Genomic DNA, 20,317 nt, shown 5'->3' with positions numbered 1-20,317 from the left:
TGTTGAAGCAGATGGTTACTCAGAGACTCTGGTGCAAAAAACTGTGGTGTGACTATTGCACTATTATTCCTCCTGACTGGCCACCCCATGACTTTGAGGACAGAGTGTCACTTTTCTGATCTGGCACCAACAGCGCAAGAATGGACTTCCCTCTGAAGTCTGGTCAGCACGGTCACAGCCCTGCTGGTCAGCTGAAAACAAGGTTGTCAACTGAAAATCCCCTGCAGCTGAAAACCATGTTTTCAAATTACACAAAGTCTTCAACATTATGTAGCAAGAAATGTTGTCCATTAACTTTATAGCAACAAAGTTTCTTATCTTTTCCATGTCATGCACCCTATTATGCTATCAGGTGCCCAGGATGGCCTTGTCTACACATTATTTTTATTGTACTTATTATGAATCCATTTCAAGAGAAGTATGTAGAATATAAAGATGAGCAACATAGTAGAAAAACAATTACTGAAGGTTTATAGGAATATGCTTACATGTTTTTGTTCTTTTATACTTTTGTAACCTGTTGGAAAAAAAAAGAGAAATCTGTTAGTTGTGCAATCTGAGACAGAAAAAAAAAAAAGAACCTACCTGTTGTTCCATAAGTAAGCAGCGGAGCAGCCGGATTGCGATAGGAGAAAGCCAGCTCGTGCCCGCCTCCTCGGCGCAAGTTAGTGGGATGCACAGAGATACGCACGCAGAGCGCGGTGGCATGAAGAGAGCAGAGACACGGATGTCTGGAATGATAAAAAAGTTCGGAAAAAACACATATCCAGCAAGAGGAGCTGTTGGAGCTGGCACCTGAGCGTCCGGTAACCACCACAAGCGACCCTGGGAACCCTACCTTTGTTTATTCCTTTCTTTGCCCGGCTGGGTTTTTTGGACACCCTTGGATTTTGGAGTGAGATTCTCTTCCTGACGAGGGAGAGTGGCGAGCCAACCCGTGAGACCACTTGGATTAAATAGGACATCTCTTCGTCAACCAACGTCCTATCGGTTTAAAGACACTAAGAACGACTCAAACAATAAAGGAACACTATTTTCTACTCTTGGAAAAGAGACATTTTATTTTATTTTATTTTATTTTAAGTGTGCACCCGATTCAGAGACATTTAAAGTGTGATTAAAGGCCGGCCGAAATTGTAAGTGTTTTATGATGTCTGTTAATACATTCAAATATTGCTAAAACTACCTCTGCGTGTTCCCTCTTGCTTATTTGGTGTCCAGTTCATTACTCTACCATTTCTCCCTCACGTGTCTAGGAAATTCTGGTCCGTGTTACTTACCTTCCAGGTGGGTTACACTTTGATCGCCACAAGAATTAAACCTGAAATGCTTGCAGGACTACCTGAACTCTTCAGCAGTTGGGTCAGTAATTTGGATTTGATTAGATCTGTAAAGCTGAAAATGCACGGAGAAAGTCTGATTTGAAGGTCACCCAGTGATGGCTTTGCATAGAAAATGCGCCACATCATGACACTCACAGAGGAGAAAAAAAAATCAAATAACAGTCTAGTTTGGACGCTCCTACCCATTCATTTGGAATTAATACGTGTGTCCCAATATTAACTGGCTGGTCCCGGGGAAAATTGCCAGGGCCGATTTTTTTTCCCAGTCCGACCCTGAACTACATGTTCAAGTGCGTTTTGATGTCGGCTCAACGCCAGTCTAAATTCACTGTGGCCGTGCGTGGGCGTTGCTGTTGTTGTTGCGCTCCTGTTTGCTCGTTGTGTGTATTAGTATTAATGGCGACTAGAAAGGGGCAAACGTGATCTGGGCTTTGCGTTCAATTTATGCACCGATGATTATACAGAGTGGATTAAGCGTGATGTGTTTGCCAGGGCTGCCTAAACGAGTTGCCAACCGTCCCTTGAAATAATGGAATCGTCACGTATTTAGTAACAAAAGGACAGTTCCTTATTGGGCTGAAACGGGGCCCACAATTCGGTTAAAATGCAGAAAATTGCATCTAAGAAATACCAAATTTTCTGGGGGAGGACCCCCAGACCCCCCGCTAGGGGGCCCCCCCTACTCATTTAAATGCCCGTCCAATAGCTTGTCTCTGCCGCCGGGTCTGCTCTGAGACCATGTGGTCTGGTAGAACAGTCCCGCCTTAAGTTGATCGTTTAGAAACACCCCACCCCCTCCTCCCTCTGCCCTTGCTCTTTCGTTCTCCCCTCATTGTCACACCGCTCAGCTCTCTCAAACCTCCACTCATGGACTCGTTCGTGATCAGAGCTGGCATTAACACATGTCCTGGTGAGACTAGAGGATCTAGATTTGTATTTCACTCTAAAGGCACCAGATAAATTCACTTGGAATGGATGCGTAAAACAACCAAAGACTACTGTCGTGAGGCATCTCTCTCAGGTACTCTTCCTCTTTCCTTATTGTCATGGAGGTTTTTTTTTTCTATCGATGTGTTCTTTCTATACTTTTCAAGTTGACTCTTCAGTTGTTTAATTTTCTAAAAAAGGAAACAAATCCAGTTAAGAGCTGCACACTGGCTTGGCGCTTGTTGCTGTATAATGTAGGGCAAAGGTTACTGGCTACGCTGCAGTGAGAGCAGCTATTTCCCTTGTTTAGTGTAACACCTCAGGCCACTCTGATTGTGTTTGCAAAAAGCAAACATTCTAAACAAATACATTGCTCTGGTGCAAATATTTGAATAAACTTATTAATAAGTTCATTTACTTTTTTTCTCAATTTGCTTATTTGCAACATCTTAAGTCATAGAAGTCAGACATCCCTTGAAGCTAATTTACAGCAGAACAACACATTTGCACAAACTGGTCTGAAACTGTTGCAGAAAAAAAAAAATCAAGATTAGTGAGTCAAGCTTTACTGCAAGTGATGGGCTGAGATTAGACATGTAGACCAGTCCTGCTGCATTTATAAAACTATTATTATAACTATTATAAAATATTATGAGTGGTATTTTAGAAATACGGCCAGTAGTGGTAAGAAGTTAGTCTCATCACCTGCTCCCCAACATCGTTCCTGTATGTTCAACTTGTTACTCGTCACTTGGTCACTGACAGAGCATTAGTCCATCAAAGCTGACTGACTGATATTGTAGTTCTGGTAAAAGGAACCTCTTCTTCACATTACTCTGTCCCTTGTAGGATAGAATAACTCTGTTATGACTTTAAACAACTTTAATTCAACTTTGACCTTAACACTAAGTTTGTCAGAGATTTTGTCGTTGATAAAACAGGACCAAAAAAAATGGACGGATTGATGAGATTAACCCTGTTGCCCTATTCTTACAGCCTTTCCATTTGTAAGAAAAACTCTGCGCCACTCTATTTGCTCAACCTGATCCCCCATCATAAAAGTCTTGTGGCCGTGTATGGGAATATTTCGGAGGAATTTATTCGTTTGATTCCAGGAGAATGTTGCCTCGGGACCTGCTTCAGGATCATGAAAGAGAAACATGTGACTATTAATTTATGATTCATCTCCAATGAATCTACCTTGAAGGAAAAACAAATACAAACCCCATTTTCTGAAAAGTTTAGGAGTTTTCTAAAAAATGCACACATATGTATGTGGTTAACTTTTTTTAACAGACACCAACATTTTTTTAATAGTTTTCAGTGTTTTCATCATTGTATTAAACTATTAACAAATCTAAAATTTTATATTAGCTGCACACGCACAAAAAGTTGGAGGAGAGGCAAAAAAACAATATACAAGTAACACTTTTCTGGAAGATATTACAATCAGCAGATTCACTGATGACAGGTTAGGGTTTCCAGATTGGGTCAAAAAAGCATCCACTTATGATCTGAGGTCCGTTTCACGTAGCAGGTTTAGTGAAAACTCTGAGTTGGTTAACCCTGAAATGAGGGAAACTGAGTTTTCCGTTTCACAAAGGGAGGTAACTCAACCCCGAGAAAGAGGGGTAACTCTAGCCTGTTTCACAAAGAGAGGTAACTTAACCTCTCGGTCAGTTACCGTAGTAACAGACTCTCTGAACCTAACCTGGTCGGGACCAGGTTTTATTCAAGAAACCTCGAGTTTATCTCTGTCTCCGCCCTCTTTCAGCCACACACGCCATTTGATTTCCTCATTCATTCATCAGCAGAGCGCGTTCTTCTACTTCTAGAAGTCCTTTAGGCACAGAAGGAGGTGACTTTTTTCAGTAACATGTCCTTTTGACAACGATCCCGTGGATGAAGGTGCAGCATTACTGCGCAGAGAAATAAATATTCGTCGGAGATGGTTATCAGACCGTGCATAGATTTTTGCATTTACAGACAATTATCTTTTTGAGCGGCACCATAAGAATTTTGTTGGGACAAAAGAAAAAAAAGACATAAAAGACAAATAAATATTTGTATGAATAGGCTTAAAAATACATATAGGCCTATTATATTTTATAAAGACACTTGTCTCTTGGGGGTGGATTCCCTCAGCCACTGGCCCTCCGTTAGAGGTGGCGGTGCTGGACCACCACCCGTTTTACGGGCATCTGCCTTCTTTCTGTTGGCTCAGAAGTCTGTGTTAGTTTAAATAGGCTTAATTATTTAACAGAACATGATATAGATGAGAAGACATAGTTTATGTGTGTGAAAACAGCCTTATGTTGGGAATAAAATAACTGCACAGTCAAATAGCCACTTAATATTTATTTTACAGTGTAAAACATGATCAAAATGAGGTACCTCCATGCCGAGGTCTCACCTGTTTGAACAATGTTTTTATATTTCATCTTAAACTGCTGCCAAGTGCGCTTCTCCCCCGCGAGATTGCACCTAAATGAAATAAATGAATGGGCTACCATTCAAGCAGTTTCCCTGTAATATTATTGTGATTGCAAAGGACTACATTTAAACTTACACTTTTGCTGCTGCAACGGTGTTGCACTTATTTCTAAAAACGTATTGAAACTCGCCGTATGAGCGCATTAAGATTTCCAATTCGAGGTTGGTGAAAAACGTAGCCCCTCCTCTTCCCCGTTGCCAAGGTGACTCGTCGAATCGGGGCTCCATTGATGCTGGCTTTTTAAAGTTGTGGTGCACGCGCTAAACTCAAGGTGAACTTACTCAGAGTTGATTAACCTCACTCAAATCAGCGTTTCTGGAACCGAAAACTCAGGGTTTTCTATCTCAGAGTAGATCAACTCAGAGTTCAGGAATAGACTCAGAGTTGGTTGAACCTGCTTTGTGAAACGGACCCCTGATCTTTCACACACATAAACTATGTCTTCTCATCTATATCATCCATCCATCCATTATCTATACCGCTGAATCCGTCAGTCGGGTCGCGGGGGGGCTGGAGCCTATCCCAGCGGTCAATGGGCAAGAGGCAGGGTACACCCTGGACAGGCCGCCAGTCCATCACAGGGCCACATAGAGACAAACGAGACAAACAACCATGCACACTCACACTCACTCCTAAGGACAATTTAGAGTCATCATCTATATCATGTTCTGTTAAATAATTAAGCCTATTTAAACTAACACAGACTTCTACTGAGCCAACAGAAAGAAGGCAGATGCCCATAAAACGGGTGCTGCCCAGCACCGCCACCTCTAACGGGAGGCCAGTGGCTGAGGGAATCCCCGGAGGGAGTCCACCCCCAAGACACGAGTGCCTTTATAAAATATAATAGGCATATATATGTCTTTTTTAAGCCTATTCATACAAATATTTATTTGTCTTTTATGTCTTTTTTTTCTTTTGTCCCAACACATTCTGATGGTGCCGCTCAAAAAGATAATTGTCTGTAAATGCAAAAATCTGTGCGCGGTCTGATAACCATCTCCGACGAATATTTATTTCTCTGCGCAATAATGCTGCACCTTCATCCACGGGATCGTTGTCAAAAGGACATGCCATGCTCGTGAAAAAAGTCGCCTCCTACTGTGCCTAAAGAACTTCTAGAAGTAGAAGAACTCGCTCTGCTGATGAATGAATGAGGAAATCAAATGTAGTGTGTGGCTGAAAGAGGGCGGAGACAGAAAGAAACTCGAAGTTTCTTGAATAAAACCTGGTCCCGACCAGGTTAGGTTCAGAGAGTCTGTTACTACGGTAACTGACCGAGAGGTTAAGTTACCTCTCTTTGTGAAACAGGCTAGAGTTACCCCTCTTTCTCGGGGCTGAGTTACCTCCCTTTGTGAAACGGAAAACTCAGGGTTTCCCTCATTTCAGGGTTAACCAACTCAGAGTTTTCACTAAACCTGCTACGTGAAACGGACCTCAGGAATAGACTCAGAGTTGGTTGAACCTGCTTTGTGAAACGGACCCATGGTCTTTATATTTTTCTCAAAATTACAAAGAACTTTGGATTCTTTTAACAGCGATAGTGCACAATATTGCGAGAACATTCAGGCAGTCTAGGGAAATATTGGTGCGTAAAGGTCAAGGACAAAAACCACAGAATATGACCGTTGAGGCCTTAATCAATATTACATGATAAACTGTTTTGTCACTATGATCAATATTGCCACATAAACACATGTGTCATAAACACATTGGAAAATGGTGATGACTCAACTGCCTGGATAGTCTAGTATAACAGAATTATATGATGCAAAGATACTAATCTCTGAGAAAGTTTGGCACCAGACATGTTAGGTTTGAGTTGTCACATGGGCAAGCATCTATCTCATTCTCTTAAATGCAATATCTTTAGTACATGTCGTGGAAGTTGAGTCAAATTTGGCATAAACATTCACTTGGATTCTAGGATGAAGTGATTTGACTCTAGTGCTCAGAGGTCAGTGTGACCTCACAAAACACATGTTGTGACCTTTGCACTTGTCCACTCACATCATTCAATCAAAGGATAGTTCAAGAATACCTGTGAAAAGTGACACATATTTAGATGACAGGTTGTCTGTGGTTACGCAAGTGTTTCCCTCTGTTTGAAGGTTCTTGTGTTTTTGAATAGTTTGCTGCTGCTGCTGCTGTCATTGCTGTCATACTAATGAATGAGACCCATTGTAAATCAACATTTTCCAACAGAGAGTTGTCTCCCAAGACAACAAGGACTCCATTTATATAATGCCATGAACAGAACAGATGATAAACATGCCAGCTATGCTACACACTGTGCTTTTGTGAGGTTTTACAGCAGTGTTTTGAAGTTGGCACCACAGAGTAGGGATTTATCTCATGAACAGAAACAGGAAGGTCTAATGAATCCAAAGTTATGCATATTGGCTAACCATTCCTACTAATAATAGGATATAAATTAAACCTACCAATACAAGACGTATTTACATAAAAAAAAGTATTTTAAACCAAATAATCTATAACTTCAATTCCAAAAAAGTTGGGATGCTGTGTAAAATGTAAATGCTGCAAAAGAACTCTTGCAGTTATTTGCAAGCATCCTAGAGGGATATTCTGTTCACAATCGAATATAGAAAACATGTCAAATGTTGAAATTGAGACATGAAAAAACTTGCAAGGAATTTTTTACAGTGTGGCAACCTTACCAAAGTGTAACCTTCTTTGTTCTTTTCAAACCTGCCTTTAACCGAATTATAATTCAAAGATCAATTTTGCGAATTTCCGTAAATCCAGATCATGTCAGACTTTATTGATGTGGTTTTTTAGAGCTTATGAGAAACACCAGACTTACATTGGTAAAATTTCCTGTTCAGTGTCTTTAGTGTTTATATCACGATAACTTGTGATTACATTGTGTAGGAATGCAGAGCCACCAGTCAAGTGTTCCTAAACACAAGCTATGTGTACTTCATAGCTCCTTTTTGCCAAGCTACCTTTTAAATGCCAAATGCATTCTGGTGTTAATAACTCCCATTCGCTTTTTCTCACTATTCTCCTCTCAGCTGGCTCTCTCAGTGATAATTAAAACACAACAGGTGGATTGTTTTCAGCATCTCATAATTTCAAGCTTCTTAACAGTCAGTGGGATTACATGACACTGAAAGGATCGGATTATTGGCTAAATTACAATAAGACTGAGTTATTAAGTTCATGTAGACACCTTAATCGGAAAAGAAATTGGATCGGATCAGATTACTCGCGATCGGATTAAGACCCCGAGATAACTCAGTTGAAAGTCAAATTAAAAGTGCTTGTAGACGGGTGAAGCACGTGGTGAATTAGACTTCGCGTTCTGTGCATGCTCGAGATTTTTTCCTGGGGTCGTGAACCGGAAGTTGGAAGAGACGATATTACTGTTGTCGTCGCCACCGCCGTCGGAAAAGAAACAAACAACGAGATGGAGAATGCGCCATTGTGCATCGCGTTTGTGCAATAAGCATGCTCACCACAAACGAAATGTAGAGGGACGTAGCTTCATCTTGCTCTTCATTCGCCATTTTCTCGAATACCTGACTTTGTTGTTGTTGTTGGTGGTGAAGCGGTCAACCGGAAGTAGCTCTATTAGCAATAGTTGAAATGGGTACAGCGCCACCTATCGTTAGGGATGGGAATCGAAAACCGGTTCTTGTTGAGAACTGGTTCCCAGTGTTTCAATTCCTTGGAATCGTTTTGCAATTTTGCAAACGATTCCCTTATCGATTCCAGTGGGCGCTAATGGCATCCAGTGCAGAAAGAAGCCAACAGTAAACATGGCGCGGTACAAACGCTCAAAAGTTTGGTTACACTTCCCTAAAAAAGACGACAACAGGGCAACTTGCAAAGTGAATATTTCACCAAAGGGAGGAAATACTACCAACATGCAATAACTATGAATGAATGTCGCGTTTTCGATCTGCTCCGGACTAACGTTGGTAAATCTCAACCCAGCAGCAGCAATGTTAGCATGTCCTCGGCTAACACTGCAGGTAACTAACAAACACTGCCTATCATGTTAGCGCCATTTGCCTCATTGTAAAACCTGCTGTTTGTAACGGTTAAGGTTAAATGAATGCCTTCTCATGCATTACATTTAGATGAAATCATGAGAGACAGAGCCTGACTGGCTCTGAGCCAGAGGCTGGTGGTACTACCCCCAGTTCACGTCTACTTCCAGCTTCTCCTTTCACCAGAGCAGGGAAGAGTTAAATTACCCAGGCCATGATAGACCAATGTGGACCTCACCGTTGTTGGGTTTGTAAGGTCATGACTCGTGTTACTTCTAAACTAAACAAAGTTGATGCCAATCGACCGTTTCCCCCCCAAATGAGAATCGATAAGGGAATCGATAAAGAACCGAATCATTAAGCAGAATCGAAAATGGAATTGGAATCTTAAAAATCTTTTCCCATCCCTACCTATCGTATCGGAGTATGACATGCTTTGTGCCAATGATTCGATTCATTCACCGCCATATATCCAAGGATAATTACCCTTGCTCAAATAAGGAGCAACTCAGTCTTAAGCCTGATTTATGGTCGTCCAGGAAAGGCTACGGAGAGCGACAGAGAGCCCTGTCAAAGGAGACCCTCCCGGAGACGCTCTCCGTTGCTTGTGTGCGTCGGCCAAAATTCTATCTATCTATCTATCCGTCGAGGCGACGGAGACTCGCAGAGACCGCAAGGGTTGTGATTGGTCGGCTAACGACATCATTTAGCTCCTTCCTGTCAGAACAACAACGACGCCATTTTTGAAAGAGCTTACTGTGTGCCGGTCAACATTTGGTCAAAATTATTTGCATTTCAATATCAACAAGCTCCAACTCCAACAAAAGTCTTTCTCTCTCGGTCGCCATTGTTCACTGTGAAGGGTGAAACGGAGCCGGAAGGTAAACAATCAATCAACAACTTTCACGATTGCCGTCGCAAGATTAGGTCGTCTAGCGTGGCAACACCGACTGATAGGGAGGTGAATTGCCTTGCGTATCCGACATCCTGACGGAGAACTTCAAAAGGTTTAATAGCCTCTCCGTGACCACGGAGTCGGATTGACGGATAGCGACGTAAAAGCATACCGAGGCCTTTATTGCAATTTAGCCAATAATCCAATCCTTTCAGTGCCATGTAACCCCACTGAGTTGAGTAGCAGAGCACAGAGATCGCAGCCAACTTACTTCACTCCTGCATCAAATCCAAGACAGCCACACAAAAGTAACATCAATTAAAAGGATCACACTTTGTTGACCTATTGCAGTAAGACTGCTGGCAGGGTGGAGTTTATAGATATTAATATGTTGTCGTCATTGGACATTGTTATGTAGAGAGGTGCACATAAGTGGTGCGCAGGTGCTAAAAAAAAACCAAAAATGCGCGCCAGACGAAACGTTGTAACACTCGTTTGCGTACCTAAGATTTTGGGATAGACAGTTACGCAATCTGTCGTGCAGGATAGGTCTATAGCCTCGTTCCCACTATGCAGTCTGGTACGGGTCGGTTCAGAACAGTACGGTACAGGTCTGGTCGCTTTGGGGTCAGCTTGTGTTCCCACTGTACAAAGGGGACCCTCAGGGGTGGGCAGAGTGCGTGCTGAAGCCTTTTTTGTGGCAATCAGCTGGAAAACTTGCGCCATCAAGCTCTCGCTGCACAGCCTCCTCACCAACAACGGAGAGTAGAGTCTGGAACCAGTCCTGTGTGCTAGGTACCCCAAGCAGAAGGGTTACAAAAATGGTAATGGGTACCATGGGACCGGTACACTTTAGTGGTAGTGGAAACACTGAAATAAGCGAACCGTTCTGAACCGACCCGTACCGGACTGCATAGTGGAAACGAGGCTTATGAGCCACTGTTTTAGAACGTTTGTCAAAATGTCAAAGAAGCAAGCCCCATTAAAGGATAAGATCGTTTTTTTGACATTGGGCCCTTGATTTCACATTATAACATGATGTTCTACTCACCCCTGCTTGTTGTTGGTCATTTGGAGCTGTTCCGAAGATATTCGCGAGGCGTCTGGCTGCTCTCTTGAGATATTCGGCCATGAAACGGTTTCCTATGGGCAAGCTTATACAGGCACAAACTATGCTGTTTATAATTTATTAATTACTGTACACTAGCACTGATAACGTGGAGGTGCGTCGCTTACTTAAAAAAATCCAGGTTACTAATTTTGAATTTTAGCCGAATGAATAAATAGGCAGCAGGTCTGTGGGCTGTCTGTGGCAGTAGCACGACGATGACGTCAGTAACACCCACTTTACGACAAAAATTCAAAATTACAGTAACCCGGATTTTTTTAAGTAAGCGACGCACCTCCACGTTATCAGTGCTAGTGTAGAGTAATTAATAAATTATAAACAGCATAGTTTGTGCCTGTATAAGCTTGCCCATAGGAAACCGTTTCATGGCCGAATATCTCAAGAGAGCAGCCAGACGCCTCGCGAATATCTTCGGAACAGCTCCAAATGACCAACAACAAGCAGGGGTGAGTAGAACATCATGTTATAATGTGAAATCAAGGGCCCAATGTCAAAAAACCGATCTTATCCTTTAAGCGATTACTTTGGTGTTCCTCCACCTGCAAAGAAATGTCAGGCTGAGTCTGAACCGCAAAAGAAGCGTGTGTTCTCAGAAAAGTGGTTGCAGAAGGTCAGTTGGCTTCAAACGAATGATGAACGCACAGAGATTGGGTGCAGAATATGCCGTGAAAATCCCACTCTGGCGGACAAAAAAACGGCGCCTTTTATACAGGCACCAAAGACTTTAGTCATCCAGCTTACGATAAGCTTGCCAATAGAAGAGAGCACCAGAAAGTAGTTCAAGCAACTGATAATGAAAACACACATAGCCAGGACCCAGAAACACAATCATGTTATTAGAAAATTACATGGGTTTAAAGAACATAAACAACAACATTTTGTTGTGCTGCTTCTCCTCATTTTCAGTTGAAATTAAAGTACATGTCACATTATCCACGGATCCCTCTATTTCGTTCCTCCCGTGAGGTGGGTTAAGGAAAAAATTTATTTAAAATTTGAGGACTAAGCAACAACCCCAGGTTCTCCCCTGAGAACGAGACCATAAATCTTATGTGCACAGCTGGTTATGTATCTTAATTTACAATTTGCTGAAATATTACAAATTACACAAATTATAGTTAACAGATAAATGATGCAAAGCTTGTTCATGTTCAGACCAAATAATTTACCATTTGAAACAAATATCACTGGATTTAAAATAACGTTTTTCCTCTCCTCACAGCACGATGGATAAGGCACATGGTCCAGGTGGCAAGTTCAGTCTGGATGTGGGTACAGCACATTCAGCCTCCCTCAGGGGACAGTGGTCGAGCAAAGTTGAGTTCCTCTTAGCTGTTGCAGGACAGATTATAGGGCTCGGAAACGTGTGGCGGTTTCCTTACCTCTGCTACAAAAATGGAGGAGGTGAGTTTCTTTAGTGTGAAAATGTACTCCATTTTTGGCATATGAAATATGAAAACAAAAATAAAGAGACAACAGTAAGTAAACAAGTAACAGTGACGTTAGAAAATGCGCCAAAAGCATTTGGCATTTCAAACACCTGTTGTGTCATATCAGCATTATCTAGTGATTAAATCCAGAGCTGGCCTTTCACTAACCAGATGAGCTTTAACTCTGGCCTATTGGGCGAATTTTTTGATTTTTCACAGGGGTGTTCTTCATCCCGTACATACTCTTTCTCTTCTCCTGCGGCATCCCCTTGTTTCTTCTGGAGACGTCTCTTGGCCAGTATACCAAGCAGGGAAGTATCACCTGCTGGAGGAAAATCTGTCCCCTATTTGACGGTAAAGACAAATAACATGAAATTGATTTAAACAAGCAGATTTAAAGTATAGTAGATGGCACAAAACAATTGTTTGATTGTCATTGAAGGAACCACCTGTGAGTTAATGATTAAAAAGGCTTTAACTCAAAACCCACATTTGGAACCTGCTGAAGTTGGCTGATGTTTGATGATTTTATTACTTTTTTTCGTGGCAAGTTGTTTGCTTGTGTTTGGAATGTTCAGTACGTCAGAAAAGCTGCCTGTGACTGTGCTTGAAAATATACACGTTTACAAAATGAGAAGTTGGAAACTTTTATATTTCAATGGCCAATTTTCAAACAAAAAGTGCTAAATGTATACGCTCACATTCTTTCTACAAATGTGATGTTAGCGTAACAAAGTTCACATATGAAACTACATTATTCATTTATTCAGGATTTTTTTGATAGGCACAGATATGTACAGCTTTTCCAATGTGATAGTGTTTATAGCATATGCTAAATTGCAACACTTAGCTCTATGGGGCTAAATAACACTAAAAAGCTAAAACAAATATATATATATATATATATATATATATATATATATTAGGGCTGTGACTCGATTAAAATTTTTAATCGCGTTAACTACAGGCTTTGAAATTAATTAATCGAAATTAATCGCATATACTTTATCCTTTAGAAAATTAACATTTTCAACAATATTTCAACAAACACAGAACATATCCCTATTTGAAATCTGAATGTAGCATGAAAACACAGTATATAGAATCTTGGATGTTAAGCTGCGTTGGGCCCCCGTTAGCTTCCACGCTAGCTGCTACATGTTTAGCGTTGAGGTGATATTTGAGGCTTGATCAGCGGCGGCGCCAGCGATTTTTCGTTAGGGTTGCTATGCAGTTGCTGCATGAATGTGAGGGGTTGCTAGTCAAAACAGCACCCCCCCCCCGCGCATCAACGCAACAACGTTACTGACCCATTACTCCACCGTCTGCATGCAGCCTTGCATAGTGTAATGTAGCCTTGCATACTGTAAACTTTAAGTTATTTAAGCAGACAGATGTCGCACTGTGCGTTGTGGTGGAACAGCTGCATAGAAGGTCCAGGGGCAAGACAGCCCCAGCCCGTGTACGCAACCACACGCGCACACACAGGCATACCTGTCCATCTCATTCATTCATAGCCCGTTCACTAAGGATAAAATAGCCAATCCACAAAGGCTACTTTGCCCACTGTGTTCCTCAAATAAGTTTTGATCAACTTCATCTTGGAAAAAAAGAGCTGGGAGTGAATGAGCTACAGTGCGGACTTTCTATTTCATCTCATCTGACGCACAACAGTTGTAGGCGACAACTTTCAAGAGATAGTTCTACCCGGCGGGCTTCCAACAGTAGCCTCGTACAGTGCTAAATCACACAGGCACAACATTACGTTCAAACTTGTTGCTCACACCAGTCTGTCTGCTGCCACAGCGGACACATAGCCTACTCAAGCCAATCTACTCGCATCACATTATGGCAGAGGAAGCACGCTGGCAACCTAACATAAAGTAAAAAGTGTGTCTGTTATTTTCAAAAGATGGTGCTAACTGCACTGACACTAGGCTACTTAGCAAGTAGCTCTAGATAGACTGCAAGCACCTAGAGTCGACTAACAAACCAAGTCACATCAAGACTATTTGATAATAGTGTTTCGGCGAGCATATGAAAAACAACTGGGATTTCCTACTTTATTTGTGTTACTTGAAGAAGGACATTCTCAAAATCGCCATATTCCAGTTAGAATCGCCAAATATCCATTTAGAATTGCAGTTTAGCTATGTTATGAGTGAATGGGTGCTAAAATGAGAGGAAAACTGTAACATATGACTATTCAAAAACAAATTAAACTGAGAATACAATTAAATAGGGTTTCTATTTATCTCATAAATCTGCTTTATGGAAATATTATTTTAGACCTCCGATTTCCCCGGGTAATTTAGAACAGACGTGATTGGCTGACTGTAGAATGACATCACCACAGCTACTGTAGATCTAGGAACAATGTGGATAGCCGCTTCACCAGTAAAGCTGGTGTTTTATACCTTTCCATATGTATATTTATCTAGCCTGGGCGAAAGCCGACTGTTGACTCCGTCAAACAGTCTGGAAAAACCCAAGAGGAATCCGTTTCCATGGAGGGTGGGACCTTACTCAGCAACTTAAATTCATTGGAGTTCCCTTAACCAGTCAGTAATGTTTAGAAAGGACGTAGGTTATGCGCCGAGGTTCATGCTTACTCTCGCGAGGCTCTAGCTCGCGAATCACGCTTCCCACATCCGCTTTCATTATACCGGTACCATTATGATAAATCAAACTTTTCCCAAAGCCAGTTGGAAGGAGAGCTACGACATCCTTGCCACTAACAAAATTGACGAGGCATTCCTCTTGCTCTTGTTTTAATTGTGTAATGCTCTCCAGAGTTGAGACAACTTCATGGATAGCTTCTAGCGTTCTTCCGTCGCCATGTTTATTTCCGCTGCGGTTCAACTACAATTATATGGACTACAATGGACTCCGCGCGTGAGTTCTGTGTCACCACTCGCAACTGTTTGCTGATTGGCAAAACACTGAGCGAACCGAGGTAGGGGGATTTGGCCAGACTATGTGCGGAGCCAAAATCTTTGGGCGGAAGTATGTAGGAAGGCGTCACCAGGCTAATACTTATCAGCTAAAGAACGAAAAACGGGGATAGGCTACCACGCAGCAACATACGTGATTCTTTACTTCTTAATATTGTTGTCGTTGTTGCACTGCACTTCTGTTCTTTGTGAGCAGTAAACCTGCCTCTAGCCCCAAAGTTGGGGTAGCTATGGGGTTGCTGAGCACATTCTTGGGGTTGCTATTGCAACCGCAAGCAACCCCTTAGCGCCGCCTCTGGGCTTGATACGCTGCGGTGATACGCAAATTCCTTGTTGCATAATCTGCACACAACCACGCTCTTGTCGACGCTTCTATCCGTCTGTATTTTAAAAATAAATAAATAAAAAAAATTATAGTGTGCGATTAAAATGCGTTATTTTTTTAACGCGCTAATATGTGTGTAGTTAATTAATCGAAATTAACGCGCTAAAGTCCCAGCCCTAATATATATATATTCCCATCAAAGTCTAACTGTAGCAGCCTCCTGTACTCCTGCTCAGATTCTTTAGCCAGTAAAATAGGAAACCGATAAGCTGTTTGAGTGAGTTTGTGTTTGACATTAATACTGCCTCGACTTTAACCCCAACCGAGGAAACTTTATTGTATGTTCTTCCAGCCACTTTATTTCTTATCTGCACCTTATCTTTTGTTATCAAATATGAGCAAATTAATGACGTCCAACTTTGTCTTCATGGACTGCAGCAAATGTGCACTACAAGAAAAATAGTTAGCAGCTACACTGCATTTACACACTGCAATTTTTCACATTATCCTATATTCTTGATTGTATTTTGTAAAATAAATTTATACGCAGGTAATGTAATCTCCACAAAACTTGTTTTCCTTTTTGTCTAGTGGGATCGGTCTTGATATTTGGGAAACAAAGCAGTATCATAACAAAAAAGTTAATTTGGGCAACATTTATCACTTTGTTACAATCACTCAGTCAAAAGAATCCAACCTCAGCTACACTGTGCTGCCACATGTTTGCTGTGATAAAACTACAGCTGTTTCACAGATGGGTTCCAAAAAAAAAACATTGTAATTATACATTTACATAATTTATTTACAATAAACACTTATAATCCACTCAGTTCAGAAACTTCCAAAGCAAACATTAAAATCAGACTGGACCCGACGCTTTCACTCCTTTACTTAATCATATCACCATATAGTATATTTGCATAATACCTGCCTTGTGGATTGTCAGGTGTGGGTTGAGAGTGAAGGGAGGATACGGATGCGGACTTCAAAGGTAAAGGGTGATTTATTTTCCAAAAACAAAGTAACAACAAAAGGCGCGGCTAAGCCGGATTCAAAAAACCAAACTGACAAAATAAGGAACTAAACATGGCACGGATAAATAAATAAATAAATACTTAACTTGGCAAAAACGTGGAACATGGGAAGCAAGGCAGGCAGGCAGGCAGGCAGGCAGGCAGGCAGGCAGGCAGGCAGGCAGGCAGGCAGGCAGGCAGGCAGGCAGGCAGGCAGGCAGGCAGGCAGGCAGGCAGGCAGGCAGGCAGGCAGGCAGGCAGGTCAGGTAGGGGTATCATGGGTAAGGGTAATAATCTCACAAGGAACAAAAAAGGACTGAGAACTTAAATAGGGAGTGAGCGTGATTGGGGACAAGGTGCAGCTGGAGGGGAATAAACAGGTGCAGTGAATTAATTAATTAAAGGATAAGACCGTTTTTTTGACATTGGGCCATTGATTTCACATTATAACATGATGTTCTACTCACCCCTGCTTGTTGTTGGTCATTTGGAGCTGTTCCGAAGATATTCGCGAGGCGTCTGGCTGCTCTCTTGAGATATTCGGCCATGAAACGGTTTCTTATGGGCAAGCTTATACAGGCACAAACTATGCTGTTTATAATTTATTAATTACTGTACACTAGCACTGATAACGTGGAGGTGCGTCGCTTACTTAAAAAAAATCCGGGTTACTAATTTTGAATTTTAGCCGAATGAATAAATAGGCAGTAGGTCTGTGGGCTGTCTGTGGTAGTAGCACGACGAGGAAGTCAGTAACACCCACTTTACGACAAAAAAAAATCAAAATTACAATAACCCGGATTTTTTTAAGTAAGCGACGCACCTCCACGTTATCAGTGCTAATGTACAGTAATTAATAAATTATAAACAGCATAGTTTGTGCCTGTATAAGCTTGCCCATAGGAAACCGTTTCATGGCCGAATATCTCAAGAGAGCAGCCAGACGCCTCTCGAATATCTTCGGAACAGCTCCAAATGTTCAACAACAAGCAGGGGTGAGTAGAACATCATGTTATAATGTGAAATCAAGGGCCCAATGTCAAAAAACCGGTCTTATCCTTTAACAGGGTGCAGGAAAAACTAAGGCTACGTGCCCACGACAACGCTCTGAAGCATAAACGCAGATGTCCGTTTTTTTCCTCCACAATTTATCTGCGTTCTCACGAGCGTCTTGGGGGTGGATATCTGTCTATCATGGGAACAGGGAAAACGTATAAAACTCATAAAACTCGCAGTTTGCCGATGTAGTATGCACGCCCCGGACGTAGGTGGCAGTAGCAACAATACCAAATGCCTGTGCAAAACGTGTGCAAAAAACGCACTTCTGCATTTTGAACTGTTCCTACGGCGACGAGAGGTTGGAAAGTTTTCAAGATCTCCACTCTGGGGGGCGTTTGTGTTTTCTCCGTTTTGAACTCCTAAAAACGCTGTCGCCGTGTGCAAGATAGGCACATCTGTCGAAATGTTCTACGTTTATCTGTCGTTACCGTTGTCGTGGGCACGTAGCCTAAGACATGAACCGAAAACTAAACATGGACTCAAACTCAAAAACGTGACCTAAAACAGGAAACTAAAAACAAGAGTCCATGGGCGTGACATGGATAGTTTGACTCACCTTACGGCATCATTTTTGACCAGTCAGTTGATCAAGTAGAGAGGCGCTAAAAACAGAGTTGCAAACTAAAGATGACAGGGGTTGCTGAAGCATTGTACATTATTGGAAAATAATGTGTATCTTGAACTTTAAATAAAATGGATCTTTTCTAGTAGAACCCCATGATTTATTTATTAACCTGAGCATGATGTGTTGTAATAAATCCGTCTTTTTTTAATTGTTTGTTGTATATGTTTTTCAGGGTTGGGTTACGGCAGTCAAGTGGTTGTTTTATACTCCAGTATTTATTACATTATCATATTAGCCTGGGCATTCCTGTATCTCTTCTCCTCTTTCAACTCTGAACTCCCCTGGGTGACCTGCAAAAACAGCTGGAATACAGGTAGGACCCAATATGTGATTAAGACAGATGAAAACAAACAGGTCATTTTGTTTTGGTAAATATTTTGTGCTGTCGTGACTTATCGCATATGCAAATATGTCCTAACATAATTCTCTAGTGTGTCATTTTAGTTGCTACCTTAGGGCTTTTTAGATTTGGGGACAAAATTTCTGAGTTGGAGGATCTTAATATGAATGTGGATCAAAGAAATGCTTATGCCGGAAACATTTAATTGTTTCAAGATTATTTCAATAATCTAATATAAGTGTTTTGTTAGAGTAGCCATTTGAATATTTTGCTGTATTTTCTAGGGGTGCAACGGATCAAAAAACTCACGGTTCGGATTGTTCCTCGGATCAGAGTCACGGATCGGATCATTTTTCGGATCAGCAAAAAAAAAAAAAACAGACAAGACAAATAAACATGTTTTGTCTTTTTGTTTATTAACCCATTGACGCCGGATGTTGCTTAGCGCAACATTGCCCCTCGCGCCGGTTGTTGCGTAGCGCAACATTGTCCCTAACGCCGGTTGTTGCGTAGCGCAACATTGTTCATTTATCATTATTTTCAAGACGCATGCAGCATGTAATGCACAATAATTGGTTCAAATACACATGAGGTGGGTGTTTTCGATTAGCCTGTTCTGCAATAGTGCGTTTGTAGCTAATTTGACAGCTCGGCTACAATGGCTGCGGTTAACGAGACATACTGTGACAGCGATGGAAGTGATGTGGAGTTGGCGCGGCCACACACCATCCAACTCGAAGTGGAGCCCCGTGTCAAAGCAGGAGATGAAATCTTTCATCGGTCTCTGCCTAACTTTTGGAATAATCAAACTACCAACTCGCCGGGATTACTGGAGGCAGAGCAAGTGGCTGTATCAGACAAATGTAGCCCGAGTGATGGCACGAGATCGTTTCGACATGATGTAATTATTTATTCTTGCGCTGCATTCTGACGACTTCTCATTCTTATTTGAGTGGCGTTGCCCTTATGTCAAAAAAAAGAGAGCCCGGTGCGAATTACTGCAGTATGACAACTATGATGTTTTAGAAGTCGTGTCACTGAAGTTTACAGTATAACTGCACAATGCAAGATATATTGCAGGTTTTTTTTTATCATTCATTATTATTGCTGATATTATGATTATGATTTAGTTATAGTATAGTAACAGTATAGTAATAGTAGTATAATAAATAGCAGCATTGGGTATTATCCTGAATCATAAAGCAAAACTACATGAACCAAATGTCCAACATTGATAAAAAAAAAAAAGTAATACAATCCAGCCAGCGAAAATTTTTAAAATTTTTCTTAGGTGTTTTCAATGAATTGTTTTTAGTTCAAAAAACCCTCAGGCATTGGGGACCTTTTCTAAAAACTGGCTTAGGCATTGAGCAGCCTTTTTTGCAGGTGCTTTAGGCGCCAATGGGTTAACACTTTTAAATTATTAAATTGAAATATATAAAATCAACTTAAAGTGCACAATTAACATCTTCTTTTCAACATAATCAAAGAAAAAAAACTTAAAGTGCAACACAAAAAGGCTTATCTCCTTCCTTTAAACATGGACCAATGACCATTAAAAGAAAACAACCTAAAGTGGAACATAAACACACCAATAGCGTTTGTGATCGCTTTAGCCCGGTCGGATTGTGAAGGAAGGGGCTGCTTAAACACCGCGGTGATGAGCGGTTGTTGAGCCGCTTTCGGTTTCACTCCTGTCAGTGAAACACCGAGGTGATGTTGCTGCAAATGCGTGGCCATGCTCGATGTGTTTCCACTGTTATG

General features: G+C 41.4%; 1 protein-coding gene across 2 annotated transcripts in view; it reads left to right on the top strand.

Annotated features, from left to right (window-relative positions):
* Nucleotides 1–2,143: 2,143 nt before the first annotated feature.
* LOC142377253 (sodium- and chloride-dependent GABA transporter 2-like) overlaps nucleotides 2,144–20,317 on the top strand; it is a 33,777-nt gene continuing 15,603 nt past the window's right edge. For both annotated transcript variants that reach the window (XM_075461176.1, XM_075461175.1), the window contains exons 1-4: nucleotides 2,144–2,364; nucleotides 12,030–12,211; nucleotides 12,457–12,591; nucleotides 18,386–18,526. In XM_075461176.1, coding sequence (XP_075317291.1) covers nucleotides 12,034–12,211; nucleotides 12,457–12,591; nucleotides 18,386–18,526 — 454 coding nt within the window. In that variant the 5' untranslated portion in view covers nucleotides 2,144–2,364; nucleotides 12,030–12,033. The remainder of the gene's footprint in view (nucleotides 2,365–12,029; nucleotides 12,212–12,456; nucleotides 12,592–18,385; nucleotides 18,527–20,317) is intronic.

Source organism: Odontesthes bonariensis, chromosome 3 (assembly GCF_027942865.1).
Source record: "Odontesthes bonariensis isolate fOdoBon6 chromosome 3, fOdoBon6.hap1, whole genome shotgun sequence".
Classification (NCBI taxonomy): domain Eukaryota; kingdom Metazoa; phylum Chordata; class Actinopteri; order Atheriniformes; family Atherinopsidae; genus Odontesthes; species Odontesthes bonariensis.
The sequence above is the reverse complement of the archived record's forward strand: the minus strand, read 5'-3'. Positions and strand labels throughout refer to the sequence as shown.